This window comes from Mesoplodon bidens (assembly GCF_964165515.1).
Source record: "Mesoplodon bidens genome assembly, chromosome: 7".
NCBI classification, from domain to species: Eukaryota; Metazoa; Chordata; class Mammalia; order Artiodactyla; family Ziphiidae; genus Mesoplodon; species Mesoplodon bidens.
The window spans coordinates 86,458,342-86,481,186 of record NC_138164.1 but is presented as its reverse complement, the minus strand read 5'-3'; the positions used below and the strand labels follow the sequence as shown (position 1 = coordinate 86,481,186).

Sequence of the window (22,845 nt, the reverse complement as noted above, 5' to 3'; positions counted from 1 at the left end):
ACCATAATGTGGTTCAAGAACAAGGGGCACACCATTTTTTTCACTTTTACCCACAGCACCTAGCAAACAGACACTCAATAGGTGTTGCTGAGTCAAATAATAAATTAATGGTTGTCTGATTTCTACATATCTCAGAATAAAAGATAATAAGTGAAACAAATACAGCTTTAAAGATTAAAATTTAATGGAAAGCTAAATAAAAGGCTAGAGCCATGTAGTTTTAGTCAAATGACCAGATTTTACATTTGACCCTGTTCAATGTTCACAAATTGAACTAACCTGCAGAACAATTGTACACAGATTGCAGCTGTGATATACTTCTCCCAGGTCTAAACAGCGCTGATTCATTCACCACAGTTCGTTTGCAAGTGAAGGAAACAAACTTTTAAGTTAGAGAAATATAAGCAGTCTTAGATCTGGGAGTCATCAGGAAATGTTTGGTGAAAGAACTGACTGAAAGTTAAACAGGTTAACATGACATTTCAAAGGGATTTTGAAATTCAATAGCTTTCTCTAGCAGCTGATGTTTATTCTCTGGTTGTAAGGCAAATGTTGAATTTCTTCAAAGGAACAATGATAGATTCTAGAATAACTAGACAGGTTCAACATTCATGATAGTTGTTTTCTTCCCCTTCTCCCTAACCCCTCCCTACCCCATGAAAATCATAGATGTATGTACATAACAGAAAATGGGAAAGTCATCTGGCTGGCTCTTAAACATGGTTTTCATCATCATCAAAGAGATTTGTGTGTGAAAACTATAATTTATAGATTCAGAAGAAGTAGGTATGGTGCCATTAAAAAGAGAAAAGCAAAACCATAAACAATATATGTAAATCCAAGAAGAGGACATATTCTTTTTTTCTTACCATATCAGTACTGTGCAGAAATGTAAGATGTTTACTACTGTTTGAGTGAAAGTTCCATGAGTTGAGTAGTCCCCTTCAGTAGTACATTTTCTTCACTTCTATTATTTACTTATTTGAAGTATAGTTGAGTTACAATATTATATTAGTTTCAGGTGTACAACATAGTTATTCAATATTTTTATAGATACTTCATTTAAAGTTATTAAAAATAATGGTTATATTTCCCTGTGCTGTACAATATACCCTTATTGCTCATCTATTTTATACATAGTAGTTTGTATCTCTTAATCCCATACCCCTATCCTGCTCCTCCCTCATTTCCTCTCCCTACTGATAATCACTAGTGTGTTCTCCATATTTGTGCATCTGTTTTTATATATACATATTTATCTTTAAGATTCCACATATAAGTGATAACATATAGTATTTGCCTTAATATGATATTTCACTAAGCATACTACTCTCTAGGTCCAACCACACTTTTGCAAATGGCAGAATTTCATTCTTTTTCATGGTTGAGTAATATTCCATGTGTGATATATAGACATATATAGTAATATTCCATGTGTGATATATATATATATGTGTGTGTATACACACACACACACACACACACACACACATCTAAATATCCACCTCACATCTTCTTTATCCATTCTTCTGTTGGTGGACACTTAGGTTGTGTCCCTATCTTGGCTATTGTAAATAATGCTGCCATGAACATTGGGGTGCATATAGTTTTTTGAATTATTGTTTTCATTTTTTTCAGATATATACCAGCAGTGACATTGTTGGATCATATGGCAGCTTTACTTTTAGTTTTTTGAGAAAACTCCATACTGTTTTTCACAGTGGCTGCACCAATTTACATTTCCACTAACAGTGTATAAACCTTCCCTTTTTTCCACATCCTTGCCAACATTTGTTATTTGTGGTCTTTTTTATGATAGCCACTATGACAGGTGTGAGGTGATATCTCATTCTGGTTTTGATATGCATTTTTCTGATGATTAGTGATGTTGAGATGAAGCAATTTGAAAACACTAGAAAGAAATGGATTGGAAGAATTAACATTGTTAAAGTGTCCACAGTACCCAAAGCAATCTACAGATTTAATTCAATCTCTATCAAAATACCCATGACATTTTTCATAGAACTAGAACAAATAATCATAACATTTATATGGAACCACAAAAGACCCTGAATTACCAAAGCAATCTTGAGAAAAAAGAACAAAGCTGGAGGTATCACACTCCCTAACTTCAGACTACACTACAAAGCTACAGTAATAAAAACAGCATGGTACTGGCACAAAAACTGAAACACACGTCAATGAAACAGACCTCTTAAACTCATACCTTTGGTGAGTTCTGTTAATTTTACATTCTCAAGACTTATGTTTGCATTCTGATCCGTAGCAATAATTCCCACAGTTGTTTACTCTTAGTTCTGTATTTACATGCATTTGAAGCTTATCCTAGTACATTTTATCAAACTTCTTCCTTAACTGATATTTTGTTTTGTATTTTGGTTTGCTGGATTCCATCAGTACCCCCTCCCCTCAAAAGCCCTTGTGAGCCATATTCCCTGAGAATGTCCATTGCCTATGATTTTGGCTTCCAGTGGGTTTTAAGATGCTGTTCCTAGGAAGTTTTGGGGGTCCTTGAAACTGTAACTTGATGTCTTTCATCAGTTTGGGGACATTCTTAGCCATTCTCTATCCAAATGTGGCTTCTGTTCTATTTTATTTCTCCTTTTGGGATTCTAATTACACATGAATTAGACTTCTCATTGTAACTCCAATGCCTCTTGTACTCTTCTTTTTTTTTTTTCTTTTTGTCTCCATGCTTTATTCTGGATATTTCCTTCTGAAATAACTTCTAGTTCACTATTTATCTTTAGCTGTGTATAATCTGATCATAAACCAGCCCACTGAGTTCATAAGCTTGGGTATTATTTTTTCAGTTCTATAATTTTTGTTTTATTCTTTATAGTTTCCAGTTTATTTTTCTTGAACATATTTATAGCATTTGTCTGAATACCCCCCTGCCCTAGTGTGTTTTATTACCTGGATTTTTCTCTCTTTTAAAAATCATGCTTTGTCTCTTCATGACTGACTAATTTCTGGTTTAGTGATGGAAACTAAATATGAAATACTACTGAAATGATTTGTGTGTAAGAATTTGTTTTTCCCCAAAGAGTATTTAAAACTGCTTTTATGAGGCATTTAGGGACTCTGGCATCCAGGATCAATTTAATCCAATTCAAGGACTAAGATGATTTGAAACTGAGCTTCAGTTCCTTCAAGGTCCAGTTGGCTTTGAGTTCACCTGTACTCCCTAAAGACTGTCATCAGAAGTTCTGTTTAGTTTCTCAGCTGCCACTTCTGGAATTAGCAACTGGCAGCTACAAATGCTGGGCTAACCTCTTTGGGTTTCCTTCTTCTCCTGGATATTTTTCACTGCCTTATTAACCCTCTGGTGTTTTCAAAGAGAATTCTTATTTAAAAATTTTTTTCTAGGCTTTCTAGTTGTTCTGAGTGGATGGTTGGTCCAAATTATTGTTTGCCATTACCAAAGCTAAAGTCCTGGTTGTTGGTATACAACCTACTTTTTAAAAAAAAATTATTTATTTTATTTATTTATTTTTGTCTGTGTGGGGTCTTTGTTGCTGCACACAGACCTTCTCTAGTTGCAGCGAGCAGGGGTTACTCTTCATTGTGGTGCACAGGCTTCTCATTGTGGTGGCTTCTCTTGCTGTGGAGCATGGGCTCTAGGAGCACGGGCTTCAGTAGTTGTGGCACATGCAGGCTCAGTAGTTGTGGCTCACAGGCTCTAGAGCACAGGCTCAGTAGTTGTGGTGCATGGGCTTTGTTGCTCAGCGGCATGTGGGACCTTCCCAGGTCAGGGCTTGAACCCATGTCCCCTGCATTGCCAGGCGGATTCTTAACCACTGCATTACCAGGGAAGTCCAGGACACACCTTACTTAATTTGATGTCAATTTTAACTTCCAGGAAGACTTCAATCTCTGTTATTTCCACTGTCTGTTATCTTGGCAGGATGCTCATCTCTCATCTACTCCATGGATGATCATGGTGTAATTTTCATAGTACTGCCTTCACTAAATTTACATCCTTAGGACTACCTATACCTTGTGAACAACTCACAAGAGACATAGTCTGGCTTAACAGGACAGATAAAGAGGGTTAAGTCAAGGAATCAGAGTTAGAGAGAAAAAGCTACAGGAGTGATTTTGGAGAATGCAATGGAGAACAGATTTTTATGGAAGGATAGAGAAACATTATCAAATGCTGAAGAGATCAAGAAAGTGAAGAGGGAGATTAGGATACAGGGCCTGGTAATTAAGAGGTCACCATTAATACTTAAGACAATAGTTTCTATACAGAGTATACTGGAATTGGATAAGTGAAATATAGATGAAGAGTTGGAGGTAGTGGAGACTTTCTTTTGGAGGTCAGATGAAGAGTTGGAGGTAGTGGAGACTTTCTTTTGGAGGTCAAGATATGAAAGAAAACAGAATGATGGGGGATATTTTGGTAAGGAAAACACAGTCAAGGAGAGATTTTAGTCATTATGAATTGCTATTAACATGGTTCACTTTTGAATATGTTTGTAGATTGAAGGAAAGATACCAGTGGAGAATGGATTAAAGACTGAAGAGGGCAAGAAAATTGACTGAACTAAGTCCTAGAGAAGACAGAAAGAAAACGAGCCACGATAAGCTCTCTGATGAGAAACAGGAGTACAACATGAAGATAAAGTAAGAGATTTATAAATTCTGAGAAAAAGGTAAGTGGGTGGGAATTACATAGATCCAGTTATAATAAATACGTTTTGGTGGTGCTGTAAGAGAAGATCATCAGCTCATTCTAAGTGTGAACTGTCTATTTACCTTTCATGTTATTATCCCCTTAACACCTGCAACATACACACTTTATTGGTTCTTTAGTCTTTCCACATTGACTTTAGAGTGCAGAAATAGGAAACTTTTTAAATACTCCTTTAGAAATCTTCCATCTCATATATCATAAAATACTCATTTTCCCTCCTCAAAATGTATTTTGGAGAATATTACTACAAGGACCAATTAGGTAGGACACTTACTGATATGGAAGTGTAGAACAAATAACATTCTCTGACCTAAATGGATGTCAAATAACTTGAGCAACTGGTTCTTTTCTTCCCAGTTTGTTTTCTTATAAATGGAAACTCCACAAGGGCAATTACTGTGTGTTTTATAGGCCTTGTCAAGGTATAGCAAACACGGGGGTGTTAAATAAATAACAAACAGGAATAAAATTCCCAAATAATAAACCGACTATAAACTCAATCAACTACTGCTAGTGATGCAGAGGCTGCACTTAAAACTACCAGGAAAAAAGTACATACCTCCTTAACCATGGTGTCCAGAAATGTGAGTTACATTTTGGTAATTATGACTTTCTGGTAACTCATAAATATTTAATGAGTATTTCCTATTTGATTCATAGTAACCTGATGAGAAAGTACCAATACTGTACTCATTTTGAAGTGAAATAAATGAGAATTCAGCATACTACAGAGCTATTCAGCTAATATATTCAAACCTGGAATTCAAGCTCGTTTTTCTGACTCCAAAGCCAATGGTTTTATTTACAAGGCTATACAGCCTTCCCCTCAATTTAGCACTTATAAGAGTTGGATGATAATGCTTTTCCACGTGAAAGAATGAGGAATCATACCATTTGATTGTTTAACAATACAGATCCTCACCTTGTGCACAGCAGACAAGTATTACTGGCCAAGCATAAAGATAGAGTTTAATGAACAGAAACTATTACTCAACAATCAGAAATGGAGCACGTCCTCTTGTTTGATTTCAGCTTTGTATTCTAATATCTGGGCAGTGATATGTTTAATAGGTCATATGCTAATGGCAGAAAATTTGTACTTAAATACCCTGTATTAAAGGTAAAGAATTGCCTAAGGAGAGGTTACATTACCAAAAAGGCAAACTTCTACTTTGCATAACAGAGCATTACATTTTATTTCTTTACTTTGATGTTGAACAATCTTGGTAAATTATGTGAGAAGAGAGTGAGGTGGCCAAAACCTCTGTGAAGAATTTTAAGGTCCACCTAAATGATAAGTATTATGAAATATCATCACAGTGTCTTGCATTAATTAATTCTATTGATGTTTTAATGCTTTTGAAAATATAGACTGTAACAAGACAAAAAAAATTATATTTAATCTATCTCTTAGTATTCCTGCAGATCAACCTGTGTGATACCAAATATTAGTTGGGAATAGTAGCTATAAACAGATGAAATTTGAGAAAATAATATAAAAATAGTTATGTTTTATACAATTTAGCTTCTTTAGAGTATCATGCTGAGTTTTACAAACCATACTTCATTCAACATTGAAAATATGGCATTGTGGTTCTGAGAAAAATTTATCTCTAAACAGGATTTCTGTCATTAAATTTATATTTGTCAAGAACCTCACAAAATTCACTTCACATTTTAATACTTATCTCTTTCTATTATGGAATCTTGTTTAGACACAAAAGATCTATCAGAATACTGCAGCACTCAAAAAAGAAATGAAGAAAGAATGAAAAGAACTGAGGACAGTCTCAGAGATTTCTGGGACAACATTAAATGCACCAACATTCAAATTATAGGGCTCCCAGAAGAAGAAGAGAAAAACGAAGGGACTGAAAAAATATTTGAAGAGATTATACTTGAAAACTTCCCTAATATGGGAAAGGAAGTAGGTAATCAAGTCCAGGAAGCACAGAGAGTCCCATACATGATAAATCCAAGGAGAAACATGCCAAGACACATATTAATCAAACTATCAAAAATTAACTACAAAGAAAACATATTAAAAGCAGCAAGGGAAAACAACAAATTACACACAAGGGAATCCCCATAAGGGTAACAGCTGATCTTTCAGCAGAAACACGGCAAGCCAGAAGGGAGTGGAAGGACATATTTAAAGTGATGAAGGAGAAAAACCTACAACCAAGATTACCCCACCCAGCAAATATCTCATTCAGATTTGATGGAGAAATTAAAAGCTTTACAGACAAGCAAAAGCTGAGACAGCTCAGCACCACCAAACCAGCTTTACAACAAATGCTAAAGGAACTTCTCTAGGCAAGAAACACAACAGAAGGAAAAGACCTACAATAACGAACCCAAAGCAATTAAGGAAATGGGAATAGGTACATACATATCAATAATGACCTTAAATGTAAATGGACTAAATGCTCCCACCAAAAGACACAGACTGGCTGAATGGATACAAAAACAAGACCCATATATATGCTGTCTACAACAGACCCACTTCAGACCTAGGGTCACATACAGACTGAAAGTGAGGGGATGGAAAAGATATTCCATGCAAATGGAAATCAAAAGAAAGTTGGAGTAGCAATTCTCATACCAGACAAAATAGACTTTAAATTAAAGACTATTAGAAGAGACAAAGAAGGACACTACATAATGATCAAGGGATCGATCCAAGAAGAATATATAACAATTGTAAATATTTATGCACCCAACATAGGAGCACCACAATACATAAGGCAAAATACTAACAGCCATAAAAGGGGCAATCGACAGTAACATAATCATAGTAGGGGACTTTAACACCCCAATTTCACAATTGGACAGATCATCCAAAATGAAAATAAATAAGGAAACACAAGCTTTAAATGATACATTAAAAAAGATGTACTTAAATAAAATAGGACATTCCATCCAAAAACAACAGAATACACATTTTTCTCAAGTGCTCATGGAACATTCTCTAGGATAAATCATATCTTGGGTCACAAATCAAGCCTTGGTAAATTTAAGAAAATTGAAGTCATATCAAGAATCTTTTCCAACAACAATGCTATGAGACTAGATATCAATTACAGGAAAAGATCTGTAAAAAAGACAAACACATGGAGTATAAACAATACACTACTGATTAACCAAGTGATCACTGAAGAAATCAAAGAGGAAATAAAAAAATACCTAGAAACAGGGCTTCCCTGGTGGCGCAGTGGTTGAGAGTCCGCCTGCCGATGCAGAGGATACGGGTTCGTGCCCCGGTCTGGGAGGATCACACATGGCGCGGAGTGGCTGGGCCCGTGAGCCATGGCCACTGAGCCTGCACGTCCTGAGCCTGTGCTCCATAATGGGAGAGGCCACAACAGTGAGAGGCCCGCGTACCGCAAAAACAAACAAACAAAAACAACAACAAAATACCTAGAAACAAATGACAGTGGAGACACGACAACAAAAACCTATGGGATGCAGCAAAAGCAGTTCTAAGAGGGAAGTTTATAGCAATACAATCCTACCTTAAGAAACAGGAAACATCTCAAATAAACAACCTAAACTTGCACCTAAAGCAATTAGAGATAGAAGAACAAAAAACCCCAAAGTTAGCAGAAGGAAATAAATCATAAAGATCAGATCACAAATAAATGAAAAAGAAATGAAGGTAATGATAGCAAAGATCAATAAAGCTAAAAGCTGGTTCTTTGAGAAGATAAACAAAATTGACAAACCATTAGCCAGATTCACCAAGAAAAAAACGGACAAGACTCAAATCAATAGAATTAGAAATGAAAAAGGAGAAGTAACAACTGACACTGCAGAAATACAAAGGATCAAGAGAGATTACTACAAGCAACTCTATGTCAATAAAATGGACAATCTGGAAGAAATGGACAAATTCTTAGAAATGCACAACCTGCCGAGACAGAACGAGGATGAAATAGAAAATATGAACAGACCAATCACAAGCCCTGAAATTGAAACTGTGATTTAAAATCCTCCAACAAACAAAAGCCCAGGACCAGATGGCTTCACAGGCGAATTCTATCAAACATTTACAGAAGAGTTAACACCTATCCTTCTCAAACTCTTCCACAATATGGCAGAGGGAGTAACACTCCCAAACTCATTCTAGGAGGCCACCATCACCTTGATACCAAAACCAGACAAAGATGTCACACACAAAAAAAACTACAGGCAAATATCACTGATGAACATAGATGCAAAAATCCTCAACAAAATACTAGCAAAGAGAATCCAACAGCATATTAAAAGGATCATACACCATGATCAAGTGGGGTTTATTCCAGGAATGCAAGGATTCTTCAATATATGCAAATCAATCAACATGATACACCATATTAACAAATTGAAGGAGAAAACCATATGATCATCTCACTAGATGGAGAGAAAGCTTTCAACAAAATTCAACACCCATTTATGATAAAAACCCTGCAGAAACTAGGCATAGAGGGAACTTTCCTCAACATAATAAAGGCCATATATGACAAACCCACAGCCAACATTGTCCTCAATGGTGAAAAACTGAAAACATTTCCACTAAGATCAGGAACAAGACAAGGTTGCCCACTCTCACCACTATTATACAACATAGTTTTGGAAGTTTTAGCCACAGCAATCAGAGAAGAAAAAGAAATAAAAGGAATACAAATTGGAAAAGAAGAAGTAAAGATGTCACTGTTTGCAGATGACATGATACTCTACATAGAGAATCCTAAAGATACTACCAGAAAACTACTAGAGCCAATCAATGAATTTGGTAAAGTAGCAAGATACAAAGTTCATTCACAGAAATCTCTGGCATTCTTATACACTAATGATGAAAAATCTGAAAGTGAAATTAAGAAAATATTCCCATTTACCATTGCAACAAAATAGAAGAAAATATCTAGGGATAAACCGACCTAAGGAGACAAAAGACCTGCATGCAGAAAATTATAAGACAGTAATGAAAGAAATTAAAGATGATACAAATAGATGGAGAGATATACCATGTTCTTGGATTGGAAGAATCAACATTGTGAAAATGACTACTACCCAAAGCAATCTACAGATTCAATGCAATCCTTATCAAATTACCACTGCCATTTTTCACAGAACGAGAACAAAACATTTCAAAATTAGTATGGAAACACAAAAGACCCTGAATAGCCAAAGCAATCTTGAGAACAAGAAATGGAGCTGTATAAATCAGGGTCCCTGACTTCAGACTATACTACAAAGCTACAATAATCAAGACTGTCTGGTACTGGCACAAAAACAGAAATATAGATCAATGGAACAGGATAGAAATCCCAGAGATAAACCCACACACATATGGTCACCTTATCTTTGATAAAGGGTGCAAGAATATACAGTGGAGAAAAGACAGCCTCTTCAATAAGTGGTGCTGGGAAAATTGGACAGCTACATGTAACAGTATGATATTAGAACACTCCCTAACACCATACACAAAAATAAACTCAAAATGGATTAATGGCCTAAATGTAAGGCCAGACACTATCAAACTCTTAGAGGAAAACATAGGCAGAACACTCTATGACATACATCACAGCAAGATCCTTTTCGACCCACCTCTTAGAGAAATGGATATAAAAACAAAAATAAACAAATGGGACCTAATGAAACTTAAAAGCTTTTTCATAGCAAAGGAAACCATATACAAGACCAGAAGACAACCCTCCGAGTGGGAGAATATATTTGCAAATGAAGCAGCTGACAAAGGATTAATCTCCAAGATTTACAAGCAGCTCATGCAGCTCAATAACAAAAAAAAAACCCAACCCAATCCAAAAATGGGCAGAAGACCCAAATAGACATTCCTCCAAAGAAGATATACAGATTACCAACAAATACATGAACGAATGCTCAACATCATTAATCATTAGAGAAATGCAAATCGAAACTAAAACGAGATATCATCTCACACCGGTCAGGATGGCTATCATCAAAAAATCTAGAAACAATAAATGCTGGAGAGGCTGTGGAGAAAAGGGAACACTCTTTCACTGTTGGTGGGAATGTAAATTGATACAGCCACTATGGAGAACAGTATGGAGGTTCCTTAAAAAACTAAAAATACAACTACCATACAACCCAGCAGTCCCACTACTGGGCATATACCCTGAGAAAACCATAATTCAAAAAGAGTCATGCACCAAAATGTTCATTGCAGCTCTATCTACAATAGCCAGGACATGGAAGCAACCTAAGTGCCCATCAACAGATGAACGGATAAAGAAGATTTGGCACATATATACAATGGAATATTACTCAGCCATAAAAAGAAACGAAATTGAGATATTTGTAGTGAGGTGGATGGACCTAGAGTCTGTCATACAGAATGAAGTAAGTCAGAAAGAGAAAAAACAAATACCATATGCTAACATATATATATGGAACCCCCGCCCCCCAAAAAAAAGGTCATGAAGAACCTAGGGGTAAGACAGGAATAAAGACACAGACCTAGTAGAGAATGGACTTGAGGATATGGGGATGGCGAAGGGTAAGCTGTGACAAAGTGAGAGAGTGGCATAGACATATATACACTACCAAACGTAAAATAGATAGGTAGTGGGAAGCAGCTGCATAGCACAGGGAAATCAGCTCGGAGGTTTGTGACCACCTAGAGGGGTGGGATACAGAGGGTGGGAGGGAGGAAGATGCAAGAGGGAAGAGATATGGGAAGTGTGTATGTGTATAGCTGATTCACTTTGTTATAGAGCAGAAACTAACACACCATTGTAAAGCAATTATACTCCAATAAAGATGTTAAAAAAATAAATAAATTTATATTTAAACTATCTCTTAGCATTCCTGCAGATCACGCTGTATGTTACCAAATATTACTTGTGAATAGTCGCTATAAACAGATGAAATTTGAGAAAATAATGTAAAAATAGTTATGCTTGTTATACAATCTAGCTTCTGTAGAATATCATGCTGAATTTTACAAACCATACTTCATTGAACATTGAATATATGGCATTGTGTTTCTGAGAAAAATTTATCTCCAATCAGGATCTCTGTCATTAAATTTATATTTGTCAAGAACCTCACAAAATTCTCTTCACATTTTAATACTTATCTCTTTCTATTATGGAATGCTGTTTAGGCACAAATAAATCTATCAGAATACTGCAGCACACAAGAAAACGCAATAGAAAAAGAGATACATTAAAATAAAAATTACAGATGTTAACCAGAAGCAATTTTTAGTTAATCCTTACCCATTACTAAGAATCTAACATGTAGGGCTTAGTTTGTGAGAGTACATGCTAATATTGCATATTTCTTTTTCTAGAGTAAATGTGAAATATAAATGAATGTCATCTACAATGGCATAAGAAATTCACACATAAACAGAGAGAGGGAAAGGGAAGTAGTATAAAAAGAAGGAAAGAATTGAGAGAGGTGTTTTTGATTTCTTCCTAAATGGTCAGGCTTTAATCTATACTTATTGAATGAACATATCCAAGTATTTATCTTCTTTAACCAAATGAAAGTGCTGCTATAAATTTTGTAAATGTTGTACATTTTGAATTTTCCATTAAGAACTGTCTCATACTTTTTGAATAAGATTTCAAATGAAATTAAATTATTAAAAAAAATTCTACAGTATAAATTCATTACTATCTCTGCTTCTCATTTAAAAAGAGAAATTAGAATAAAGGAGTTTATAAACCTCTGAAGATATGTAATACTTTGCAAAGACTAAAGAAAATACAATTTTCAACAATTTGCAAGAGAATTTTAAGAAATTTTAGTTAATCTCAAAAACCTAGTTACAGAGATTGGTTCAAGATGGCGGAGCAGAAGGACGTGCTCTCACTCCCTCTTGCAAGAGCACCGGAATCACAACTAACTGCTGAACAATCATCGACAAGAAGACACTAGAACTCACCAAAAAAATACCCCACATCCAAAGACAAAGGACAATCCACAATGAGATGGTAGGAGGGGTGCAATCACAATAAAATCAAATCCCATAACTGCTGTGTTGGTAACTCACAAACTGGAGACCACTTATACCGCAGAAGTCCACACACTGGATTTAAGGTTCTGAGCCCCACGTCAGGCTTCCTAACCCAGGGGTCTGGCAATGGGAGGAGGAATTCCTAGAGAATTAGACTTTGAAGGCTAGTGGTTTTTGATTGCAGGATTTCAACAGCACTGGGGGACACAGAGACTCCACTTTGGAGAGCACACACAGTAGTGTGCTCATCAGGACCAAGGAGAAGGAGCAGTGACCCCATAGGAGACTGAACCAGAACTACCAGCTAGTGTTGGATGGTCTCCTGCAGAGGCTGTGGGTGGCTGTGTCTCACTGTGAGAACAAGGACACTGGCAGCAGAAGTTTGGGAAGTACTCATTGGAGTGAGCCCTCCCAGAGTCTGTCATTAGCCCCACCAAAGAGCCCAGGTAGGCTCCAGTGTTGGATCACCTCAGGCCAAACAACCAACAGGCAGGGAACACAGCCCCATCCATTAGCAGACAAGTGGATTAAAGTTTTACTGAGTTCTTCCCACAAGAACAACAGCCAGCTCTACCCACCACCAGTCCCTCCCATCAGCAAACTTGCACAAGCCTCTTAGATAGCCTCATCCACCAGAGGGCAGACAGCAGAACCAAGAAGAACTACAATCCTGCAGCCTGTGAAACAAAAACCACATTCACAGAAGTATAGACAAGATGAAAAGGCAGAGGGATATGTACCAGATGAAGAAAAGAGATAAAACCCCAGAAAAACAATTCAATGAAGTGGAGATAGGCAACCTTCCAGAAAAAGAATTCAGAATAATGATAGTGAAGATGATCCAGGACCTCGGAAAAAAGAATGGAAGCAAAGATTGAGAAGATGCAAGAAGTGTTTAACAAAGACCTAGAAGAATTAAAGAACAAACAGAGATGAACACTACAATAAGTGAAATGAAAAATACACTAGAAGGAATAAATAGCAGACTGAGGCAGAAGAACGGATAAGTGACCTGGAAGACAGAATGGTGGAATTCATTGCTGCAGAACAGAATAAAGAAAAAAGAATGAAAAGAAAGGAAGACAGCCTAAGAGACCTCTGGGACAACATTCGCATTATAGGGGTACCAGAAGGAGAAGAGAGAGAGAGAAAGGACTCGAGAAAATATTTGAAGAGATCATAGTCAAAAACTTCTCTAATATGGGAAAGAAAATAACCACCCAAGTCCAGGAAGCACAGAGAGTCCCATACAGGATAAACCCAAGGAGAAACACGCCAAGACACACAATAATCAAACTGGCAAGAATTAAAGGCAAAGAAAAATTATTGAACGCAGCAATGGAAAAATGACAAATAACATACAAGGCAACTCCCATAAGGTTAACAGCTGATTTCTCACCAGAAACTCTACAAGCCAGAAGGGAGTGGCATGACATAATTAAAGTGATGAAAGGGAAGAAACTACAACCAAGATTACTCAACCTGGCAAGGATCTCAATAAGATTGGATGGAGAAATCAAAAGCTTTACAGACAAGCAAAAGCTAAGAGAATTGAGCACCACCAAACCAGCTCTACAAAACACGCTAAAGGAACTTCTCTAAGTGGGAAACACAAGAGGAGAAAAGGACCTACAAAAACAAACCCAAAACTATTAAGACATGGTAACAGGAACATACATATCGATAATTACCTTAAACGTGAATGGATTAAATGCTCCAACCTAAAGATACAGGCTTGCTGAATGGATACAAAACATAGGGACACATACAGACTGAAAGTGAGGGGATGGAAAAAAGATATTCCATGCAAATGGAAATCAAAAGAAAGCTGGAGTAGCAATACTCATATCACATAAGATAGACTTGAAAATAAGGAATGTTACACGAGACAAGGAGGGACACTACATAATGATCAAAGGATCAATTCAAAAAGAAGATGTAACAATTATATATACATATGCACCCAACATAGGAGCACCTCAGTACATAAGGCAAATGCTAACAATCATAAAAGGGGTAATCGACAGTAGCACAATAATAGTAGGGGACTTTAATGCCCAACTTTCACCAATGGACAGATCATGCAAAATGAAAATAAATAAGGAAACACAAGCTTTAAATGACACAATAGACCAGATAGACTTAACTAATATTTATAGGACATTTCATCCAAAAACAGCTGATTACACTTTCTTCTCAAGTGCACACAGAACATTCTCCAGGATAGACCACATCCTGGGTCACAAATCAAGCCTCAGTAAATTTAAGAAAACTGAAATCATATCAAGCATCTTTTCTAGACCACAACACTATGAGATCAGAAATCAATTATAGGGAAAAAAATGTAACTAACACAAACACATGGAGGCTAAACAATACGCTACGAAATAACCAAGAGATCACTGAAGAAATCAAAAAGGAAATCTAAAACATACCTAGAGACAAATGACAATGAAAACACGATGATCCAAAACCTACGGGATGCAGAAAAAGCAGTTCTAAGACAGAAGTTTATAGCAATACAAGCCTACATCAAGAAACAAGAAAAATCTCAAATAAACAATCTAACTTTACACATAAAGGAACTAGAGAATGAAGAACAAAGAAAACCCAAAGTTAGCACAAGGAAAGAAATCATAAAGATCAGAGCAGAAATAAATGAAATAGAAACAAAGAAAACAATAGCAAAGATCAATAAAACAGAAATGAAAAAGGAGAAGTTACAACAGACACTGCAGAAATACAAAGCATCCTAAGAGACTACTACAAGCAAATCTACGCCAATAAAATGGAAAACCTGGAAGAAATGGACAAATTCTTAGAAAGGTATAACCTTTCAAGACTGAACCAGGAAGAAATAGAAAATATGAACAGACCAATCACAAGCACTGAAATTGAAACTGTGATTAAAACTTTTCCAACAAACAAAAATACAGGACCAGATGGCTTCACAGGTGAATTCTATCAAACACTTAAAGAACAGTTAACACCCATCCTTCTCAAATTCTTCAAAAAAACTGCAGAGGAAGGAACACTTCCAAACTTGTTCTATGAGGCCACCATCACCCTGATACCAAAACCAGACAAAGATACTACAAAAAAAGAAAATTACATAGCAATATCACTGATGAATATAGATGCAAAAATCCTCAACAAAATACTAGCAAACAGAATCCAACAACACATTAAAAGGATCATACACCATGATCAAGTGGGATTTATCCCAGGGATGCAAGGATTCTTCAATATAAGCAAATCAATCAATGTGATACACCATAGTAACAAACTGAAGAATAAAATCTATATGATCTTCTCAATAGATGCAGAAAAAGCTTTTGAGAGAATTCAACACGCATTTATGATAAAAACTCTCCAATAGTGGGCATAGAGGGAACCTACCTCAACATAATAAGGCCATATATGACAAGCCCACAGCAAACATCACTCTGAATGGTGAAAAACTCAAAGTATTTCCTCTAAGATCAGGAACAAGACAAGGATGTCCACTCTCACCACTATTATTCAACATAGTTTTGGAAGCCCTAGCCACAGCAATCAGAAAAGAAAAAGAAATAAAAGGAATTCAATTTGGAATAGAAGTAAAACTGTCACTGTTTGCAGATGACATGATACTATACGTAGAGACTCCTAAAGATGCCCCAGAAAACTATTAGAGATAATCAATGAATTCGATAAAGTTGCAGGATACAAAATTAATGCACAGAAATCTCTTGCATTCCTATATTCTATTGATGAAAAATCTGAAAGAGAAATTCAGGGAACACTCTCATTTACCACTGCAACAAAAAGAATAAAATAACGAGGAATAAACCCACCTAAGGAGACAAAAGACCTGTATGCAGAAAACTATAAGACACTGATGAAAGAAATTATAGATGATATAAACAGATGGAGAGATGTACCATGTTCTTGGATTGGAAGAATCAATACTGTGAAAATGACTATACTACCCAAAGCAATCTACAGACTCAATGCAACCCCTATCAAATTACCAATGGCATTTTTTTACAGAACTAGAACAAAAAAATCTTAAAATTTGTATGAAGACACGAAAGACCCCGTATAGCCAAAGCAGTCTTGAGGGAAAAAGTGGATCTGGAGCAATCAGACTCCCTGACTTCAGACTATACTAGAAAGCTACAGCAATCAAGACAATATGGTACTGGCACAAAAACAGAAATATAGATCAATGGAACAGGATAGAAAGCCCAGAGATAAACCCACGCACCCATGGCCAACTAATCTATGACAAAGGAGGCAAGGATATACAATGGAGAAAAGACAGTGTCTTCAATAAGTGGTGCTGGGAAAATTGGACAGCTACATGTAAAAGAATGAAATTAAAACACTCCCTAACACCGTACACAAAAATAAACTCAAAATGGATTAGAGACGTAAATGTAAGATCAGACACTATAAAACTCTTAGAGAAAACATAGGTAGAACACCCTATGATGTGTTCGTGCACCGCAAGATCCTTTTTGACCCACCCCCTAGAGAAATGAGAATAAAAACAAAAATAAACAAATGGGACCTAATGAAACCTAATAGCTTTTGCAAAGCAAAGGAAAATACAAACAATACGAAAAGAGAACAGTCAGAATGGGAGAAAATATTTGCAAATGAATCAATGGACAAAGGATTAATCTCCATAGTACATAAACAGCTCATGCAGGTCAATACTAAAAAAAACAAACAACCCAATTCAAAAATGGGCAGAAGACCTAAATAGACATTTCCCCAAAGAAGACATACAGGTGGTCAAGAAGCACATGAGAAGCTGCTCAACATCACTAATTATCAGAAAAATGCAAATCAAAACTACAATGAGGTATCATCTCACAGAAGTTAGAATGTACATCATCAGAAAATCTACAAACAATAAATGCTGGAGAGGGTGTGGAGAAAAGGGACCCCACTTGCACTGTTGGTGGGAATGTAAATTGATACAGCCATTATGGAGAACAGTATTGGGGTTCCTTAAAAAAGTAAAAACAGAATTATCATATGACCCAGCAACCCCACTACTGGGCTTATACCCAGAGGAAACCATAATTCAAAAAGACACATGCACCTCAATGTTCATTGCAGCACTATTTACAGTAGCCAGGGCATGGAAGCAACCTAAATACCTATCGAGAGATGAATGGATAAAGAAGATGTGGTAAATATATACAATGGAATATTACTCAGGCATAAAAAGGAATGAAACTGGGTCATTTGTAGAGATGTGGATGGACCTACAGACTGTCATACAGAGTAAGTCAGAAAGAGAAAAATAAATATCGTATGTTAACACATATATGTGGAACCTAGAAAAATGGTACAGATGAACCGGTTTGCAGGGCAGAAACTGAGACACATGTAGAGAACAAACGTACGGACACCAAGGGGGGAAACCGGAGGGGGGTGGTGGTGTTGTTGTTGTGATGAACTGGGAGATTGGGATTGACATATGTACACTAATATGTATAAAATGGATAACTAATAAGAACCTGCTATATAAAAAAATAACATTCAATAATTCAAAAAAACAACACTTAGACATGCTGTTTTTTTTGTTTGTTTTGTTTTGTTTTGTTTTTTTGCGGTACGCGGGCCTCTCACTGTTGTGGCCTCTCCCATTGCAGAGCACAGGCTCCAGACACGCAGGCTCAGGGTCCATGGCTCACAGGCCCAGCTGCTCTGTGGCATGTGGGATCCTCCTAGACCGGGGCACGAACCCATGTCCCCTGCATCGGCAGGCGGACTCTCAACCACTGCACCACCAGGGAAGCCCTGTATTCTCTTATAAACTATCGGTTGTAAGATAATAAATAGTTCAATATAAATGAATTTAAGCACAAACCATATATGAAATATTACATGAAATAGAAAAAATATATAGATATCACATATTACATGAAATAGAAAAAAAAATATAGATATGATATAGCCCAAAAATTACCCCCCAAAAATTATCCTAGAAATTTCTAAAAGATTACATAACTAACATATAATTGTCAAAATGAAATCAATATACAAAATAGGGATATCAATTAAAAATTATGTGCAGTTATTAAATTTCATTTCTTAATAAGCAATGAACTAAAACCTGTTAAGTGATGTCCTACACAATGGGATGGATGTTATATTAAAATGATTGGTAGAGAGCAGTCGATACAAAGATTCTGAAACGTAAAACAACTGCTTGTTTTATATAGTTTATATTTTATTGGAAAAGTAATGTACTTTTCCAATAAAATGTACTAAAATGTATTCATTTCAATAATCTGTTTTATTTTCTATATGTATTGTATGAATTTCCCTAAAGCATTCTCCAGAGTTAACAATTTGAAACTTATTCATGTATTTTATTATGCATCCTACAACTAAGACTAAGAGGCAGGTAAGAATGATTGTAGCAAACAGCCTAATTACAGAAAAAAGCTAATACATTTTTACACTACAACATTTTGAAACCTATTTTGTGTTTATTGAAGTATGATTTTTTCTTCATGCATATTTTTCAAGATATATATATATATATATATATATATATATATATATATATATATTTTTTTTTTTTTTTTTTGGTCAGAGTATTAGTTCCTTAGGGCTGTCGTAATAAATTACCACAGATTGGCTGGCATAAAATAGCAGAAATTTATTCTGTCACTGTTCTGGAGCTTGGAAGTCTGAAACCAAGGTGTCAGCCGAGTTATTAGTTCCTACTAAAGTCTATGAGGGAGAATCTATTCCATGCTTCTCTCCTAGCTTCTTATGGTTGCCAGCAATTCTTGGTGTCCCTTGGCTTGTAAATATACCAGTTCAATTTCTGCCTCTACCTTCTTGTGGCATTCTTCCCTGTGTCTCTCTCTTCTCCTCTTCTTATAATGACACAGACATATTGGATTAAGGGTCTTCCCTGCTCCAGTATGACCTCCTCTTAACTACTTACATCTGCAATAGCCATATTTCCACATAAGGTCACATTATGAGGTTTTGGAAAGGACATGAAGTTTGGAAGGATGCCGTCCAACCCAGGGCAGTCAATTTCCATTTAACATTAATGAAAAGATTCCTGTATTATATAGCATCCAAAAATGATTGATGAAATAGGTGAATCATTGTTGAATATTATATGTGATCTTTTATATTCTGATCAGATACTCAGATGGGCACTTACCTTTGGGAATCATTCTCATTCACAAATATGACGTACATACAAAGAGGAACTTACAAAATTCTTCAGGAAGGACTGAGGAGATTAAGCTAGGTACTTTCATTTGTTTCTAATTTGAGCATACTGCTCCCTAGAATATTTTCTAATTCTGATTTCACTGCAGAATTGTTCAGATCTGAATAAAGTCTGTAAATTACAAGTGGTAAACAAACTTGGGAACTAAAGCTAAAGTTTACAGAGGTAGATAAAGTAAGTCTGAGGTAAATTCAAGTATTTAATTCTTATCTTTTGCCCATATAGTTATGTTGATATTTTATTCATTGGATTCACCAACTTAGAGTTTGTAATCATAATTGAGAAGCTGAATTTTTCCTGTATTTGAATAAATAGTTTACTGAGCAAATTAATAGTATAAATATGACTTTAAGGGAAACTACTTAAGAAACAATCATTTACATGCACCTTTTTTTTTTTTTTTTCTTTTTTTTTTTTTTCTTGTTTTGTGGTACGCGGGCCTCTCAGTGTTGTGGCCTCTCCCATTGCGGAGCGCAGGCTCCGGACACGCAGGCTCAGCGGCCATGGCTCACGGGCTCAGCCGCTCCGCGGCATGTGGGATCCTCCCAGACCGGGGCACGAACCCGTGTCCCCTGCATCGGCAGGCGGACTCTCAACCACTGCGCCACCAGGGAAGCCCTACATGCACCTTTAATGAACATGCCCATGTATCCTTTTACTAATTATCTCTTATTCATCCTTCAAGTCACAAATCAAGCATCATGTTGTCAGACCTGGTTTCCTTCAGTAGATGAAATCCCTATTAGATATACTTATGGTACCTTGTACTACTTCATTATAGCCCTTACCACTTTGTCAATTTTATACTAATATTTATGATTATTTAACTACCATTGCTCTTCTCAGCTAGACTATAAACTCCACAGGACTGATACTATGGGCTATGTGTATTTTACTCGCCTTTTGTTTCTTTGCCTAGTTCAGTACTTGCTGCATAACTGAATAAATTAGAAGTGCATATTTATGTATAAAAAGTTATGTGAATACTGAATCAATTTTATTAATTTGTTAAAGAATCCTCTTCCACGTGAACTTCACCTGAATAAACATTTTACAGTTACAGCTACTGTTTGTAAATACAATCATTACATTGGTTTTAGTATCTGGAAGAGATAACATACTTTTCCATTTCAAATAGACTTTGCATATTTTGAATAGCCCAATTTAAAATTGCAGGATTCAAATTATGAGAGATTTTTATTTATCAAAAGCATTCTGGGGTATTATTAAAATAAACACAATTGACTTTAAAAGTTTTGTGAAACATTCTCTGTGAGAGCTATTAGAGCAATTCTACATTGTTAGTTTCTAATATATGAAAACATGGCACATATCATACTGAAAAATCCCTTTAAAACAATGAACACTGTAATTTCAGTAATGAAATTTATCAGTATAATGCATTTTTAAAATAATACTTGAATATTTTTAAATTTTCATAGTACCTATATTTGAGAAAGCTATAGTAGTGATTAATTATTCCCAAGTAGGAAAATTAAAATTCATTTTATGATCATTATTAATTATTTGGGTTATAGACAGTCTTGCAAATCTGAATATCTAAATTCAGAATTTGGGCATGCAGATATAATTATAATCTCTCTTTTGACAGCTTGAATTTACATAGTTAAGTAAATACACATATTCTTCTCTTCTTCTTCTTCTTTTTTAAAAAAATTCCTGGTTAGAGAAAGGACTGCATTTCAAAAGTCAAATATAATGCTAAGATAAACAATTTTTTCCAGTTTTGAGACACTGCTGCATCTTGAATTGAGCTATCTGTGTCATGCTAATATTTCCTACATTTTCTTTTTGAGAAAATAATGCTAAATACCCCCTATTTCCACACATATATAGTACGTACCTCTCTATATCCCACACTTTCTTATATTAGGCTGTTCAGGAATATTACACGAGAAACTGTGAGGAAGAACTTGAAGAATCAGATGATGATAACTTTCTCATAATTTGATAGCTGCTCTAAGCTTGGCTGAGCGTCCTCTGGGGTTATCTTGTACATCTTGATCTGCCGGAGTAAGTACCTTCTTATGCATCATTTTCCACATTAAAGGGGCCCTTCCTATAGAGAATCCTTCCGTGTTTTCATGATCTGAACCCAACTGTGATTTTTGTACCACCTTCTGTCTAGCACTTAGGTTAAACCTTTCTGTCATGCTTATCCCAAGCAGGAATCGTTTGATGATGCGATCCTCCAGTGAATGGAAGGAGAGGGCAACAAGGCGACCACCAGGTCTCAGAAACTTCTGAGCTGTCTTCAGTCCTGTGTAAAGTTCATTGAGCTCATTGTTCACAAATATGCGAAAAGCTTGGAAAGTCTTGGTAGCGATATGGGTAGATCGTTGTAGCAAGTCTTTTCGTGCATAAGTAGCAGAGGGAGGAAATGCACCTACAAACAGATTTTGTAAAAACAGGAAAAGAGGACAAATAGGTAACATTAATATTTTCCACTGTAAATTTACTGGGTTGTGTTGTGTGTATATTTAAGGAACTAAGTTTCCTTAGAAAACTGTGTCATTTCGTCCATACATCTCCATTTTATTTCCGAGCCTTCCATCAAAGTTTAAAACTATTCTGTCAGAAACATCTTTCAGAACTCTTAAGGGTAAATGGAGTCAAACAAGAGCAGAGAAAGAGAAAAAGGTGAACAAATATTTCAAGAAATAATAATGAAAAACTTCCTAACTTTGATGAAAAATATTAACTCTCAGCTACAAAAAATTCAATGGACCTCAAATAGAATAAACAAAGAAAACTGCACCTAGATGCATCATGATCAAACTACTACAAGCTGAAGATAATAAGAAAAATCTTGAATATAACACAGGAAAACAATATATTACATAGGAGAACAAA

The 22,845-nt window shown here is 35.9% G+C and overlaps 1 protein-coding gene across 5 annotated transcripts in view; it reads right to left on the bottom strand.

Annotated features, from left to right (window-relative positions):
• The window catches only part of METTL15 (methyltransferase 15, mitochondrial 12S rRNA N4-cytidine), a 379,555-nt gene that overhangs the window by 151,754 nt on the left and 204,956 nt on the right, over positions 1-22,845 (bottom strand). For 3 of the 5 annotated variants that reach the window (XM_081241338.1, XM_081241337.1, XM_081241340.1), the window contains 2 exons: positions 20,600-22,378; positions 18,662-20,358 (listed from right to left, as the gene is read on the bottom strand). The exons of 1 other annotated variant lie outside the window; for it this stretch is intronic. In XM_081241338.1, the coding sequence (XP_081097464.1) occupies positions 21,933-22,378 (446 nt within the window). In that variant the 3' untranslated portion in view covers positions 18,662-20,358; positions 20,600-21,932. Of the gene's footprint in view, positions 1-18,661; positions 20,359-20,596; positions 22,379-22,845 lie in introns of those variants that run through there. One more of the 5 variants, XM_081241339.1, reaches the window with a different exon arrangement.